Raw genomic sequence first — 16,859 nt, 5'->3', positions numbered from 1 at the left:
GGTCCATGGGCCTCCCCCTCGGGGGGGGGGTGATTTCTCGCTTTCTGTCTCTCTGTGTCTGTCTCTCTGGTAAGTGCACACTCCCTATAGCATAAACATCTCAAAAAAAAAAACAAAAAAAAAAAGTAAAACGGTATGACCTATTAAGAGCATAAAGAATAAATATGAGTTAATTTAAACATGCATGGAAAGAGTTACTCAGGATAGACATGAGAAAATGAAACCTCTTCCCAAATTTTCTAAAACGCGTATGTCAATGGTATAAGGAAAAGGATATTGAAACTCACACACAGTGGAGGATTAAAAATGATCTTGTATGGCAGCAGGTGGCATGGTGGTTGGGGGTACTGGATTCCCACGTGGCCGACCGCGGTTTGAATCCCAGGCCTGGCAGCTTGCTTTCTCACTTTCCCTTTCTTGCTGTTTCTCTCTGGTCAAATTGAAAAATAACAACAACAAATGAAAATTAAATAAACACACCAAACAAAACTAGCGAGGACTATTTTCAAAGCACACAACAATTACATCTTTGTATACATTCCACATTAATAAAATCAGGGGAGACCCATGTAATAAAAGTCTTGAGATGGAAATTACAAATTGACAGGAGTACTTTTTCCTAAATCTAAATGAAATTTTCAAGTGCAATTTCCAAAAAGATAAGCACCTTTCCCCATATCGCTCCCAAATGTTACCAAAGTCATGGTGTCAGTTTTTCAGTGCAGAGAATACAGGAGCAGTGTTACATAAGCGGGGTCTTCAAAAGGTTAATGGAAAATATGTATTACGAAAAAACTATACAGATTTCAAAAATTTTTTGTCCCAAAACAAACTTGAATGCTTTGGGGTTTTGCTTTTTCCGACAGTACATGCACATGCACGAGAGGAGAGAGGCTGAAACAGAAAGCATCCTCGACCGGGTCTTGCCATGCCATGATTCCCCCTTCCCTAGCCCTCTACTTCCTCAGGATCCTGGGCTCCCACACCTGCCCCTGGAGTGTTTCTCAGCCAACTCAGGGTCCCAACCACATTCACCACGTGGCTGCAGGATTCCCACTGCTTCGTATCGGCTAAGCCTAAACTCCTACGTTCAGTACATGTCCGAAGAATTTTCTGAAGTTCCCTCATACATGCCAAGTGGAAAACAAACCAAAATCTGTAATTTCCTAGGAAGGAAAGAACTCTTAATGAAATTAGTTCTTGGGACCAGCAATTAGCATAATGGCTATGTCCCTGGATTCCCACATTGTCGACCACAGTTCGAGTCCCAGACCCAGTGACTTAAACTCATGCCGGGCGCATGTGCGTGTGTGCCCAAGATCCCGAGAGGAGAATGGAGGAGAAGGGATTGAGGCGTGGCCATCCCCCCTGGGGGGTGATTTCTCGCTTTCTGTCTCTCTGTCTCTCTGTTTGGCAAGTGCACGCGCCCTGTAGCAAAAACCTCTCCAAAAAAAAGAAAAAAAAAAAAAAGAAATTAGTTCTTAAAAGCAAAAACTGGGCCAGCTGGTGGCATAGAGAAGAGGGCTGGATCTAACATAGGCCGACTGGGTGATTTGAGTCCCGGACCCAAAGGGCTGAACACATGCTGGGCATGCCTGCCTGCATGTCCGAACACCCAGGGAGATGGAGAAGGGACTGTGGGCTGGCCATGCTCCCAGGAGCATGATTTCTCACTTTCCCTCTGTCTGTGTTTCTCTCTCTCTCGTTTTGATACACAGCATCAAAACAAGAAAGAAAAAAATAAATAAAATTAAGAAAAAGAAAAGAACAATAAGCCTTGAACCTGTGAGAGGTCAATGTTAACATACGAATCATGAAGCATCACACAGCAAAACTTCTAAATAGATATGTCTTGAAATCTGGGGGGGAAAAAAATGGACCAGTCATTTGTTTTTTCTTTTTTTGGAGAGGTTTTCTTTTTTTCTTGTTTTGCTATAGGGCGTGTACACTCGCCAGAGAGACAGACAGAGAGACAGAAAGCGAGAAATCACCCCCACAGGAGGGATGGCCACACCACAATCCCTTCTACTCTGTTCTCCTCTCGGATCTTGGGCATGCACACACAGGCGCCCGGCGTGAGTTTAAGCCACCGGGTCTGCGACTTGAACCGCGGTCGACTATGTGGGAGTCCAGCGACATAGCCACTACGCTAACTGCTGGACCAGTTTTCAGTGGGTCCAGCCTGGTGGCACAGTCAGGAGCAAACTGAACGTCAGTGCTGGACGCCACATGGCTGACTGCAGGTTGGGATATCCTGCTAGGCCTGAAAACATGCTGGGTGCATGCACATGTGTCCAAGAGCCTGGTGACCAAGAGGACCAGGACAGAAGACTGCAGCATGACAGCATCGTGTTGATGGGACTCCTCTCTATCACAAATAAAATAATCTTCCAAGAACAGTAACTGTGAAAAACACACTATTTCGTTTCCCTCCGAAGTTTTCCTTTCTTCCCTCTCCTACTGAATTATATGAATATCAGGAGGCAGGAATTAGGACTCATTCATTTACTTTCCTTCCCTGTCTCTCTTCAAGTTGAGAAATATATGCAGGTCTTCTTCTAACGAAGTAAAAGGAAAGACAACAGCCAATAATTAATTAAGTAAACTTTTATTGCTCTTTTTTAACTTTAATAACATCTCTAAAAAATAGCTTTCTTCTAACAATTATGAAACAAATTTGAAAGGCAGGATCATTCACATTATAGACCTGGTAGAGACGTGTACTTCATATAAATGAAAAATATCAGTTCTACGATTTAAATGTTTAATTCACTTTGGATTTTATTACAAAAGAAAATATCATTGTAATTATAAAAGTCATAAAAACTGGAACTGTATTGTGAAATCACACCATGGTATCAAATATTATATAAATGAACAACAAAATACAATTTTTGTCTATTGAAACACAGTAAACATTGGAAGACAATCTACTCCCCGCAACACAACAAAAAAACAAACCTTGAATGATAAAGCAAAAAAATAAAAGCTATAACACAAAAACCAATCAATGTGCAAAAAATCTGATTAAAAAGAGAAAAAAAGGGTTTAACAATTACTCTAAGTCAAAAGTAGAAGTCAATATATGCTAATTAAATTTAATTTTTAAATAATCTTCAGATTATTTAAAACTATGTTTTCCTATAACTGACAGTTACTTTTTGAAAAGTTAGAAAAGAGACTTTAGATTAAAATTGCCAAATTTTACAATTTGAACACTATTTTTAACTTTGAATGTCCTTAAAGTCTTTATTTTCTAAAATAAATCATGGTTGGAGTAAATCAAAAGACATTTCACGTATTTGCACTGTATGTGATAACAATGATGTGATCTATATAAATAAATTTAAAACATTAAGTTATTTAATATAGACATTTTTGAATTACAATGTTGTATCGATGGCTCACACATCTGAAATCTGAACGCTTTACAAGGTTCATATGTTAAGCTGTTGAGCACATTTACAGACTGATTTACATGACATAGTCCATGAAACAGAAAGCTCGGGTGTTAGACCAGTTTCAGAGACCAGTTTTCCTTTTACAGAATTCTGACGTGCCTTTGTGAAAGGAAAAAGTTAGAAGTTACTATATTCACAAAGAAACTTTGAATGTATAGAAGAAACAAATGTTTTTTTGTTTGAATGGAGAAAATAAAAGTCAACGAAGTTGAGTGATAAACAGGTCTGCTTTATAAATACATGCATCACCACATAAAATTTTTGTCAAACACATTTTACAGAAGACTTGGCAAATATGAACCATTGGTATGCCATAGCTCTTTAAAACAACAGATTTTTAATATTGACAACATTCATACCAGTTTTCCTTTTACAGAATTCTGACGTGCCTTTGTGAAAGGAAAAAGTTAGAAGTTACTATATTCACAAAGAAACTTTGAATGTATAGAAGAAACAAATGTTTTTTTGTTTGAATGGAGAAAATAAAAGTCAACGAAGTTGAGTGATAAACAGGTCTGCTTTATAAATACATGCATCACCACATAAAATTTTTGTCAAACACATTTTACAGAAGACTTGGCAAATATGAACCATTGGTATGCCATAGCTCTTTAAAACAACAGATTTTTAATATTGACAACATTCATACACACACACACATACACACACACTTTGCAAAGATTGTGTGCTTCATTTCGGCATATCTAACGTTACTAAAGAATATAGAGAATCATCCTCTTGTCGAGTTAGTTCACTGTTTTCTCAAAAGCTGCTATTTTAGATTGAAACAGCACTTAACTAATAGGAGGAAGTGAATTTCAGATGGTCAATATCAGGATTTATTACAGTCTTTGTAAACAGACATCATCAATAAATAAAAAGGGGTGCAGAAGACAATACCCTGAGGTGGCTCTTGGCCAGGGGGTTGGTTCAGTAGCACTAAGCTCCCACTCTGGAAATCAAGGCATCTAAGAAAGTGCAGGGCTGTTTCTCTGAATTGATTTTGAAAATGGAATATATACAGGTTTAATTACTTTGCACCGTGAGGTAAATTAGTACACAGCAATTACTACTGCTCACATACACCTATTTAAGGCAACGTTTAAAAAATCAATGCGTAGTATATGGGTATCCTTTCACTGCCTCGCAATGAATGCTACCCATGTGATTGCTATTTTTTCAAAAACAGTGGAAGAAACAGAACCACTTAACACAAGCAGTTAGTGACTTAAACGTGAGTTACCTTTGCGCTTCAATGGAGTAGTCATATCAGATCACTTGGTAAGAAGTCAAGTAGTCAAGAGAGAGCAGAAACCGTTAACTACTAAGAAACAGTAAAAACGTTTTGAGTGCAAAATACTTTGCAAGTCATGGCTTTTCTGGCACTGCAAAATTACTATACATAATTAAAATAAAATCACAGAAACACTATGATCCCAGGTAGTTTTCAGTCTGAATTTTGAAATAAGTACAGTTGTTAACCCTTTGATGTCCAGACCCAAGGAAACAATGTGAGGAAATCCTCTGCTCAGGGACATCATGGGAGTTTTAAAAACAGCAGCAGATACTGGGGGTGGGGTGGGGTGGAGTGGGGTCTTTGGAAATGGTTATGCTGCTATGAATGCAGAGGCATTCTTTCAATGGAAGCAAATAAACACGAATAAGCACCATGGGTAATGTTCTCTATCAATTGTCAATAGAATCTGTTTTTTTTTTCAAGGCAATACCAAATGATGCCAGCTATATTTTCATAAAAAATTAAAATTTTTTTTTTTAAAAAAAGCAGCTACATTTCCAAACTCTCATCTGAGACAGAAGTTAAATCCATTATTTTATTGAGAAAAGGATGATACGGTCTCAGAAGGGGAAATGATCTTAGTTCGTAAATAGACTGCAATGGATTAAAAATACTTCAGAACTACTGAAATATCAGCTTTTGGCATTCCTCGTGATCCACTATACGATCGATTTTTCATACTTTCATACTTTAACTATAAAAGATAAAAAGAAAATTAGAAGTTCATTGTAATTGTCATCCGAATAGCCACTATTATCACTATTTCTGTTTGCTTCTCAATACTCATCTGGTTTGTGTAGTTATTCTCTCGCCAAATCAGTTTCACAACCCCATTCATCCAGTCCTACAGGCTTAACGAGAACAATATTTATTTATTTACTTATTTCATGTGAAGCTAAAGGTATATAAAAGGTAACTAAAAGATTTGCTAGAAGTTAAAACAGCTCAGGAAAGAAAACTAAAAAACTAATATTCACAACCAAGGGGAAAGGCATCACTCGAAGCTATACACAAAATTTCTAATGTCTTTTTAAAATACAAATGTGGCAGTGCTTTTCCTCAAAGATGTAAAATTTGTCGACTGCTTCCAAAAAATAAACATAAATGCGTGTGAGCACCAACTATTTACACGAACAATGTACTCTGTATTTGTTACCTTTTCAAATGTGTATGTAATATTCAAGCATCATCAATTTTAAATAAATAAAATATTTAAAAATGAAATCATGGGTAACAATCTATTAAATATAATCTATACAATAGAACAAGTAATGGCATAAACAGAAAAATGAATGGTAAATCTTAGTAAAGTAATACTGATCTAACCCATTTGAGAGAATTCTGAATCCTGATTATTTAATCATACCACTTATAACAGAAGAATAATCAAGAACTTGAACCTGATGCAAACTAAGTCGTTTTAAGTGAGAGAGAGCAAAGGCAGAGAATAGAGCAAGAATTATGGGATCTAAAAAAATGTAAGGATTCAGAAAAAGAATTCTACAAAGACAACAAAATTTAACTACTACAAACTGGCATTTTATAGCTTCTGAAATTCATAAAATTGTGATTGGTATGAATGATAAACCATAAAACACCACCTGCAATTTTACTTGTCTGTCAAGAACGAAACCTGATACGGATGTTTTAAGATTTAAAAAATGTTCTAAAACATAAAGGTTAAACACTATAGTTCTCATCTAGAAAGTGTCCACTGTTCTACATTCACCTCTATACCATGAAAATGCCATTGCTCATGACACATGATGGACATCAACATAAATGAAACACACGCACACAAAATCATGACATTACTATTTCCGCCATCGCACTGGCATCAAGACTCCCTGTTCTTCCCATAAAGCTTGAATAAATGTCAAATAATACATTACAAATCATTTGGGACACTCAAATGAAAATTATAAATATATGGACAAAGTATGTATCGCTTGCGGTTGGTATGAATTGCCACTAAAAAAATAGGTTTAAGAAAAGTAGATTGAATGCATTATTCCACATCTTTCTACCGCAGAACACAAATTTTTCCAACAGAATAAATATTCGAATAGTAAGAACAAGGTACCTTCCTCCTAAGAGAACATTTCATTATACACATAGTCTCCGTGGTGCTCATAACAAACTTCGGGTACTACTTCGGAAAACCCAGTAGTCATACATAAGTAGCATGACATACAATATTGCTATATACAGTGACATATTACACACACACTTTATATATAGAGATAGATCTATCTGTCTGTATCTGTCTGTCTATCTATCTATCTATCTATATATATATATTAATTCCTCTTGGTTCAATTCTATAATGAAGTTTCAGCATCCATGTATCTCTTTCTGGGCTCCTCTTCTAAATTTATTTTCACACTCACAGGTTTTTCAGGGCTATTTGGAATAAAAAAATGAGAATAAGTGGTTTTTAAACAGATCAATATCAGATTCTAAGAATGGCCAACAGTAAGTATTCGTATTAGGCCTTTTGAGATGACTATTAATACTACAAGTTTATGACTTGCTATTATAATTTTACTGCCTTCTTTGAAGATGAGTGAACTTAATTAGAAAAGCAAATATTTAAAAAATTTTTCCAACAGAATAAATATTCGAATAGTAAGAACAAGGTACCTTCCTCCTAAGAGAACATTTCATTATACACATAGTCTCCGTGGTGCTCATAACAAACTTCGGGTACTACTTCGGAAAACCCAGTAGTCATACATAAGTAGCATGACATACAATATTGCTATATACAGTGACATATTACACACACACTTTATATATAGAGATAGATCTATCTGTCTGTATCTGTCTGTCTATCTATCTATCTATCTATATATATATATTAATTCCTCTTGGTTCAATTCTATAATGAAGTTTCAGCATCCATGTATCTCTTTCTGGGCTCCTCTTCTAAATTTATTTTCACACTCACAGGTTTTTCAGGGCTATTTGGAATAAAAAAATGAGAATAAGTGGTTTTTAAACAGATCAATATCAGATTCTAAGAATGGCCAACAGTAAGTATTCGTATTAGGCCTTTTGAGATGACTATTAATACTACAAGTTTATGACTTGCTATTATAATTTTACTGCCTTCTTTGAAGATGAGTGAACTTAATTAGAAAAGCAAATATTTAAAATTCTAAGTTTTTAAAAAACGGTATATGCTTACAATTAAAATTCATGTTTTTCTTAAAACCAAAGGGGAGAGGGCTTATTCAAATTGTCAGTGTATGATCATTAGTTTTATTCCATGTTTTAACAATTATAGCATTGGACTTTTATTTCACTGACAAATCCATTAATAGAAGAATCTTTGTTAATATAGATAACATCAAATAATTCCTACAAAAGGTAATAAATGTACATACAACAGCCTTCCTGAATTCAGTTCACCAACATACCTATTCTATATTTTCAAGGTAATACTAAACACAATGACTATATGGATATGAATTTAACCAATAACTGATTTAACCATAATACATGAATATTTGGATTTTGGAAAAAATTCTCAAAAAAACTATAAAAACACACTGTGTCTAGGGGATCAGCAGTTAGCATAATGGCTATGTCACTGGACTCCCATGTAGTCGACAGCGGTTCGAGTCCCGGACCCGGTGGCTTAAAACTCACGCTGGGTGCATGTGCATGCATGCCCAAGATCCAGAGGAGAATGGAGAAGGGATTGTGGTGGCATGGGGGCTCCCCCCTGGGGGGTGATTTCTCGCTTTCTGTCTCTCTGTCTCTGTCTGTCTGGCGAGCACACGCACACTATAGCAAAAACCTCTCTAAAAAAAAAAAAAAAGAAAAGAAAAGAAAAAAATATATACTGTGGTTCGATGCCTTCTCCAGACAAACTACAGAACTTTTTTTTTTTTCCTGTTAAACATTATAACCAAATCAGTCTTTCTTATCCTATAATTTTGAATTCAAGGCCAACTCAAATGAAAAGTGAAAGTATAAAAGATATGATAATGTCATTTGAGGCCGTTATTTTTTCTTTATCCCTCACAGAGCACATGCGTGTGCAAATGAGACGTCAGAGAGATGGCAATGAGCACCCCCGCAGGGCTCTGCTCACGCTGTAATGCCCTCCCATCCTCCAGCCCAGTTAATCTTGGGTGCTCATGCCCGGGCAGTCCGGGCTGACAGGGCCAGGGACTTGAATTTCAGTCAGCATGCGGGACCCAGCTTCTCCGGAGCAGCAAATTACCACTATGCCAGAGAGCCTAATGAGGCCTTTATTTTTATCAGAATTATACCAACAACATGGGCCAAAGGTACAAACAAACTGTAAAAAGTTACTAAGAGTAGAAAAGAATATTTAGTGAAATTCTGGCTGCATACTCAAAAAGTGATAACGGAAATAAAACACATGCGATGACAGAGATGAAGTACGAAAAAAAGCCTAAACAAGGGTAGGGAGAGAATGAGAAAAAAGCTTATCAATTACTAAAACGTCGGCTCACAACAACTAAACAGAAATTGCAAAATTCAGAGAAACTGTGAGGTTGCAATTGAAATGTGTTTTGTCAATGTTTCAGGAATGAACTGAATAAAGTTTTTGTTTTGTTTTGTTTTGTTTTTTTTGGAGAGATTTTCACTATAGGGCGCGTGAGCTCACCAGACAGAGAGAGAGACAGAGAGACAGAAAGCGAGAAATCACCCCCCAGGGGGGATGGTCACGCCGCAATCCCTTCTCCTCCATTCTCCTCTCGGGATCTTGGGCACGCACGCACACGCGCCCGGCGTGAGTTTTAAGCCACCGGGTCTGGGACACGAATCGCGGTCGACTACGTGGGAGTCCAGCGACATAGCCATTATGCTAACTGCTGGTTCCCTGAATAAAGTTTTTGTTAGAAATAAATTTTTAAATAAAATTAAGGAGAGCTCATAATTACTGAAGAGAAACAGCTGTATAAAGGCCTGTCTCAAAGAGTTTTGATCTGATGGACAAGGAGAATGTACTTGAGTCTAGTACACCAAAGAAACAGTTGTTGAATTTGAATGACAGAGTATCCCACAGGTCAATAACTCATTTCTCCAGACACCTTAGGGATTAAGAAATCATCAAAATAGAATCACTAAGGGCCCAGGCCTTGCAGTGAGGGCAAAAGAAAAAAAAACAAATTTAAAAATGTTACATAGCAAGAAATTGAAGAAAGGGATTATATAATTGTTTCAATACATGGTCCATTATAAAACTGAATGTCTTTATATCAACGGATTGAATGTCTTCTAATGTTTACTTCACCTGAAGAATGAATACACTAAAACAAAACAAAACAAAAGAAGGAATTTTAAATATTTGGGCGTTTCACTTCTCTTAGACCATCAGAAACCGTGACTGAAGTAGTGTTCCATTATAGTCTTTATTTAAGCCCTAGTAATTCTCTTTCTTTATATGCTCTTTGGTCTTTCTATATTTATTTCCTTTCTATATGGAATTTATTTTTCTTATAAAATAACTCAAGTATTTTTTTTGAAATAGACAACTATATGCTAAAAAATGAGACAACATAATCATGATCTGTATCTGGTTCTAACATAAAATAAGATGGAAGAGAAAGAGAAGAAAAGGAGCGTTGAATTTGTTAAGAAAGGCGACGACACATTAGGCCAATGGAATGTAATGGTCTTATTACACAGCTAACAATAAGTAGACTGAAAACCGGCCCCAGTTAGAAAGGCGTAAACAGGCATAGCTACCTCGTGTTAGATCTGGTTACTTTGGCATTCTCACTGTCCATGGAAAGTGCCTTCCACTGTGCAGTTTTGGCCATCTCATCGGATATGTTAACGACTGAGGGATCGACACTGAAGAACAAATACACTTTCTGGTTAGTATTCGATACTTGCGAAAGCATTAATATCCTCATCCGTATGAGCTATGCAATTATTGGCTTGCATAGCTACCTCGTGTTAGATCTGGTTACTTTGGCATTCTCACTGTCCATGGAAAGTGCCTTCCACTGTGCAGTTTTGGCCATCTCATCGGATATGTTAACGACTGAGGGATCGACACTGAAGAACAAATACACTTTCTGGTTAGTATTCGATACTTGCGAAAGCATTAATATCCTCATCCGTATGAGCTATGCAATTATTGGCTTTTATTCACTTAAATCCGGGAAAAAAAAAAAAATCCTCTCCATGCACAAAAACCTAGCTCTAAGACGATGGCAGAATCTTGGAGTTCTGTTATAAAGGCTTCGTGAAGAAACACAACTTTCTTTATACTCAAAATTAGGAGTAAGAGTAATTAAACCAGCAAGATTTATTTATGGAACTTCACTTCAGAATCCAATTTGGGGCTTTAGTAATACTGCAGCAGTACTCGGGGAGTGATGCTCTCTGTCACCTTGGCTATGAGCATACTATTAAAAAACATTAAAGAATATATTAACACGCTTATGAGCAGAAACATAATTTGACCTCAAATTAACTAGAAAACATATCATTGACACAAATTTTAATCTCAACAAATAAATGTCCAAATAATCAAAAGAATGGGGGTATAGCGACACCTTAAAACCGAAATCAAAGCACTGAAGCTATTTCAATAGATAACATAGCTTTATAGACAATTGTTTTGCTGGTATTCACATTTTTAGTGTCGAAGAGTTATTTTATCAGATTTATCCACATCAAAGGAATGGACAATGTGATCACTCAAGGTTTCTAAGAAATACTGCGAGAAATTACTTCAAGACCCCAAATCCAATAATGATAATATCCATAAATAATTAATTTTGAGTTCAGGTTCTATTCATAAGAAATATGAAAGTACCATAAAGTTAATACAAGTATCTTGAGTTGTTGAAAAAGTCATGACGGGGACCAGCAGAGTTAGCGTAATGACTATGTCGCTGAACTCCCATGTAGTCGACCGTGGTTCGAGTCCTGGACCCGGTGGCTTAAACTCACACCAGGCGCATGTGTGTGCGTGCCCAAGATCCTGAGAGGAGAATGGAGGAGAAGGGATTGCAGCGTGGCCATCACCCCTGGGGGGTGATTTCTCGCTTTCTGTCTCTTTTTAGCGAGCACTCACGCCCTATAGCAAAAACCTCTCAAAAAAAAAAAAAAAAAAAGAAAAAGAAAAAGAAAAGAAAAACATATCTTTTCCATGTTTTTCTACACAAGAATGTGGCATGACTTTTCTGACAACCCAGTATTTGCGAGCCCTTCATTTCATCAGTAAAAATACCTTATGCAAACAAGTTACAAATACAAATGTCAAATTAGGTCACATTAAATTAACAAGATGATAGCTGCTAGGTTATAAATGACTAAACAGCAGACGTTTAGACATTCACTCATTGAATCCGAACACTAGATAGCAAGGAACTGTGACGTGGCCACTGCAGTCTCTGGGAATGGCTGCTGTCTCTTCACCAAGTCGATTTTTAAAAAGCTTACACGATTTGAGTGTCCAGGTTCACGATGGCAGAGCCATCCACTGTGAAATTCTGCCTACCTCGAGTAAACATTATTCACACTTGGTTGCCAACTTCAGCTAACTGAAGGTACAAATCCCTGAGGAAGCTTCTAGCTTCTAAGTATCTTCCCCTACGTTAAGAACTTTCTCATTAGTAGAAATTACCACCTTTCTGTGAAGAAGTATATCTTTTGTTTTATGCCAAAATAAAACTCAATGGGAAAAACTCTGCCCAAATTATATACGTTATTTTCACATTTTATAGGGCATTACAATTTCCAAATGCTTTCAATACTGTTATCTTATTTGCTCTTTGTAGCAAGTAACTCAAAGCTAGTTAGGATGCAAAACTCTAGCAAATAAACAGGTTAGACATTTCCTGACGTTTCTGATATCAAATTTTAAGCAAAACGGCATGAATCCTGGCTCATGTCATCATTTAAAAGACAGAAGGAAAACGCACATACACATTCTTTTCGTTAACTTCGTTAGCAATAGACTCCCCTCGATTGCCCAGTCTATGTATAGTCATACTGAGAAAGGAATAAAGCAGGACGCAGAAATGAAGGGGCCACTAATTTCAGCAAACTGAGCGTTACTAATAATAACCATCACGGAAATTCCTATACTCCTCTGAGAAGTAACAATCAGTGCAGTGAATAAACTAATTCCTCTAACTAACTTGTACAGAGTCTAGAGAAGAACACGAAAGCTGAACACAATAAAATCTCTACATGGACTTGACATGCGATTTGAGGATTTGCGGAAAAGGGGCCACAAGGTGACGCAGTGGCTAAGGCGATGGATTCTGACAAGGCCAGCTACGGTTCGAGTCTCAGACCCAGCAGCTTACGACACACTGAGCACATGCGCGTGCGTGCGTGCCCAAAGTCACGAGAGGAGAATGAAAGAGAAGGGACTGCGGTGTGGCCATCTCCCTCGGGGGTGAATTCTCACTTTCTCTGTGTCTCTAGTGAGCACACACCCCTTATAGCAAAAAAAAAAAACCTAAAAAAAATTACTTTTAAAAATTCAAAATAGATTTAAGGGAAAAAAATTACGAAAAGTGACATGCAATAATATCAAAATATAACAATTCACAGTAAAAAACGTGTCGAGGAAAATTGATGAATTCATGTATCACAACTAATCAACATGTACAAGTTGAAACGTGACTTCTATAAAAGAATAATGAAAAGTCAAAAATGAGAAAAAGGCTCAACTGCAGTGGTTCAAATTGTCCAGTGGCAGCTAGTCAGAGGCTGAGTGCACATGAGAGGCCTGGGTTCGGGTCACAACACAACCTTCAATATGCTAGGCATGGTGGCACACGCCGCTAGTCCTAGCTGGCTGGAAGGCTGGGGCAGGATGAGCCCAGAGTATGAGATCCTATCAAAATAATCTCTTGGGGTCAACACGTGGCATAGAGGTTAAGTTGGCTCGATCCCACATGGCCAAGACCAGTGGTTTGAAAACAGCACATGTGAGCATCATGCCCAAAACCTCAAGAGGAGAACAGAGAAGAGATTGCTGTGTGGCCATCTTCCAAAGCCCATGTTCTCACTTTCCCTCTCTGTCTCTCTCTAACCAATGCATAAACTCTATAGCAAAAGAAGAAAAAAAAAGTGCTCTCTCCCCTCCTTTCATGACTGAATGAAAAAGTTAAAGCACATTAATTGACTATCAACAAACATTTTTCATCAACTAGTCAGGGAAGAAACCTATACACATTCTAAACTGATTTCTCTTCTTTAAATAATGAACCAGAAATGGAACTGATGTGCAGAGATAAGATTCGATACATAATATGTCCATAAATTTTTAAATTATGGACAGGTTTACAGTTCTTAACCTCCACAACTTTAGCTCTTAAATTTAAACACAGATCACCAAAATCATACTTGATAAACTATACGTAAAACTTAATTTTCCCATAATACGAGTTGCACTGCCAATAGTCAAGTGACATGTTGGCCAACTAGTAGAGTTTTAGGGGCTCTCTACATAGTTATGTAACAGAAGGTTATCAAACAATGGATTACAGATGTTTATTTCACAGCATACACCGACTACAGCCCTAAGGAAGAAGAGAAGGGAGAAGCTGTAATACTGAGAAGATGGAAATATTCTGCAACTTGTGCAGAGATTTCAAACTGCGCAAAACAGAATTAATAAAGATGACTAAATGTTATCGGCTTGGCAAAGACACCAGGGTAAGGCTCTGACCCTTTTCTTCATTCTCGCCTACTACCTGGGTGGAAAAGGAATGAGGGAATATCTTTCCGAATTGCATCAAGTCCTCCTTTGGCTGACACTCCAGACACAGATTTTTATATCTTTTCAAAACTAAAAATCACTGCTGAGGCATTGCACTTAACATGCATATAAAATGTGTATTACAAAATGAAGTTAGGGCTCACCTATATTTTAGGGCCTTAACTGGAATTTGCAAGAGACTTCCCCCTTCGAACGGAAGGTGCACGGTGTCATCATCATCTTGAAGCATTCGCTCGGCTTCCTTCAGAGCACATAGGTGAAGAGGTTACTTGCCCAGAATGTTTCCAGAAGAGTCAGTTAATAGGTAACATTTTCAAGTTAGAAAACCGGGCTCACGACATGGCGGAAACACAACAACTGTGCCGTGACCCCCAAAATTTAATTTTACAGTTATGAACACATACCTGTAGCATAAAAGAAACATCTGCGAAACACGATTGATTTTAAATGGTTCGACTTTCACTTCTGTAAGTATGTCACTCGCATGATTCAAAAATCAGCTGAACTATGTACATGTGATTATCAGCACTAACACAGGCATGTAACGAGGGGTAAGATTTTGTGAAATCTCAGGTCTCTCATCACAATAAAGTATGAGCACACACTTCATGTGGATAAGGCAGGGTTTCTCGACCTGAGCGATACTGACACTTAGCGTTAAGTAATTCTTTATGGTAGGAAATCCTGTGTATTCAGGATATTTCACAGCGTCCTTGGCTTCTACTGTTAGATGCCAGGAGCAGACTCTCCAGTTGAGACAATGAAAAACACCCCCTACAACGGAAGTCCACAGGCTGAAAACCACTTGGACAGAGGGCGTGGACCAAAATGACGACTCATTACTAATTAGGAGTGAGGAAATAGGGCAACCTAGGAGACTGAGAGAGCATTCATAATCTTCCTCGCTAACAGAAATTCCACTATTTAGAAGAGGTGGCAATGTGCCCAGATTTTTAAAAACAAATCAAAAAATCCTAAACGAAATTTTCCAGCCTTCTTTGCGACTAAGTGGGGCCATGGGTGTAAGTAGAACTTATCAGATTGATATTTCTATGAAGACTCCTTTAAAAGCCCTTCCTGTCTTCTGTTCCTTCCTTCTCCTGGCTGTCTAACGCTACCATGACAGCTGGCGCTCAGCAGCCATTCTGACCCATGACGGGAACCCGAGGATACAAACTTGAAGCTGTGGATGGGAGAGAGAAACTAGGAGTCCCTGATAACTTCGTGGAGCCACAACACACACTCATATTTTTCAGGGCCAGCTGGTGGCATGGTGGTTAAAGTCACTGAATTCCACATGGCTGAGTAAGTGGTTCAAATCCGGATCAGACACTTGAAACCATGTGTAGGTGTGCCCCCAAATCCCAAGAGAATGGAGAAGAGATTGCAGCGTGGCCTTTGCCCCAGGAGGTGGTTTTCCCACTTTCTCTCTCTCTCTCTTTTTCTTCTCTCCCTTCCTGCTCCCCAGTGAGTGTACACACCCTATAGCAAACTTGGAAAAAAAAAAAAAAAAAAGAGTTCTTTTACATGAAGGAATAAAATGTTGAAAAGCCACTTTTAATGTTCATTTCTGTTATGCGCTACTGCACATTACATGAACTGGTATAAGAAGAAACAGGCAATGTGACCCACGTATTTTATAAGTAAGTTATATAACGGGTCAGCTGCTGCAGGGGTGGTTAATGTACCTAGATCCTACAGGGTCAATTGTGTGGTTCAAGTCTTGGCAAAAACCTTAAAAAAAAAAAAATAAAGTAAAATATGGCCCAGCCAAGTGACACAGCCAAAGCGCAGTGCTGTGCAATGCTGTGGGCCGTCTGAAGGACTGGGGTTCGATTCCTGGCTGAGCTGTACATCCCGGCACAGGTACGTGCGACTCGGATTGTGGCTGGATGGGAAGACGTCAGCCTGAGACCCGGCCGAGGTTGCTTGTCTCTTTCTCTTCTTTCCTTGTCTCTCATGAAAAGATATAAATACTTATTCATCTTTATTTTTTCTTTTTAATTTGCAAAGGGGCACATCTTTTTGCCAGAGACAGGCAGAAAGAGAAAGAGAGAAACAGGGAGGGAGGAAAAGTGAGAAAGCAATCTCTCGTGGAGCAAGGTTACAGTGTAACCCCTTCTCCATTTCTCCCTGTTTTCAGGATTTTGAGCCTGCACACACATGCACCCTGCATTCTTTTCAAGCTGCTGGGACTGAGGCTTGAACATCACAGTCAGCCATGTGGGACCCAGTTACCTCACCACCGTGCCACCAGCTAGTCCAATCTCAATATTCAAGAAACATGCACCAGTAACGCAGAGCTCTGCGAGGCTGGCCCCATATGAAGACTCTGGGTTCAAATCCAGAGAGCACCATGGGCAAG

The 16,859-nt window shown here is 38.1% G+C and overlaps 1 protein-coding gene across 4 annotated transcripts in view; it reads right to left on the bottom strand.

The window, feature by feature from the left end:
- Positions 1-7,554: 7,554 nt before the first annotated feature.
- SLC4A7 (solute carrier family 4 member 7) overlaps positions 7,555-16,859 on the bottom strand; it is a 67,706-nt gene continuing 58,401 nt past the window's right edge. For 2 of the 4 annotated variants that reach the window (XM_006153308.2, XM_027773760.1), the window contains 3 exons: positions 14,638-14,735; positions 10,696-10,803; positions 7,555-7,721 (listed from right to left, as the gene is read on the bottom strand). In XM_006153308.2, coding sequence (XP_006153370.1) covers positions 7,640-7,721; positions 10,696-10,803; positions 14,638-14,735 — 288 coding nt within the window. In that variant the 3' untranslated portion in view covers positions 7,555-7,639. The remainder of the gene's footprint in view (positions 7,722-10,695; positions 10,804-14,637; positions 14,736-16,859) is intronic. The other 2 variants (XM_006153309.2, XM_027773761.1) reach the window with 1 other exon arrangement.

Source organism: Tupaia chinensis, unplaced genomic scaffold, assembly GCF_000334495.1.
Source record: "Tupaia chinensis unplaced genomic scaffold, TupChi_1.0 Scaffold000368_1, whole genome shotgun sequence".
NCBI classification, from domain to species: domain Eukaryota; kingdom Metazoa; phylum Chordata; class Mammalia; order Scandentia; family Tupaiidae; genus Tupaia; species Tupaia belangeri.
The sequence above is the reverse complement of the archived record's forward strand: the minus strand, read 5'-3'. Positions and strand labels throughout refer to the sequence as shown.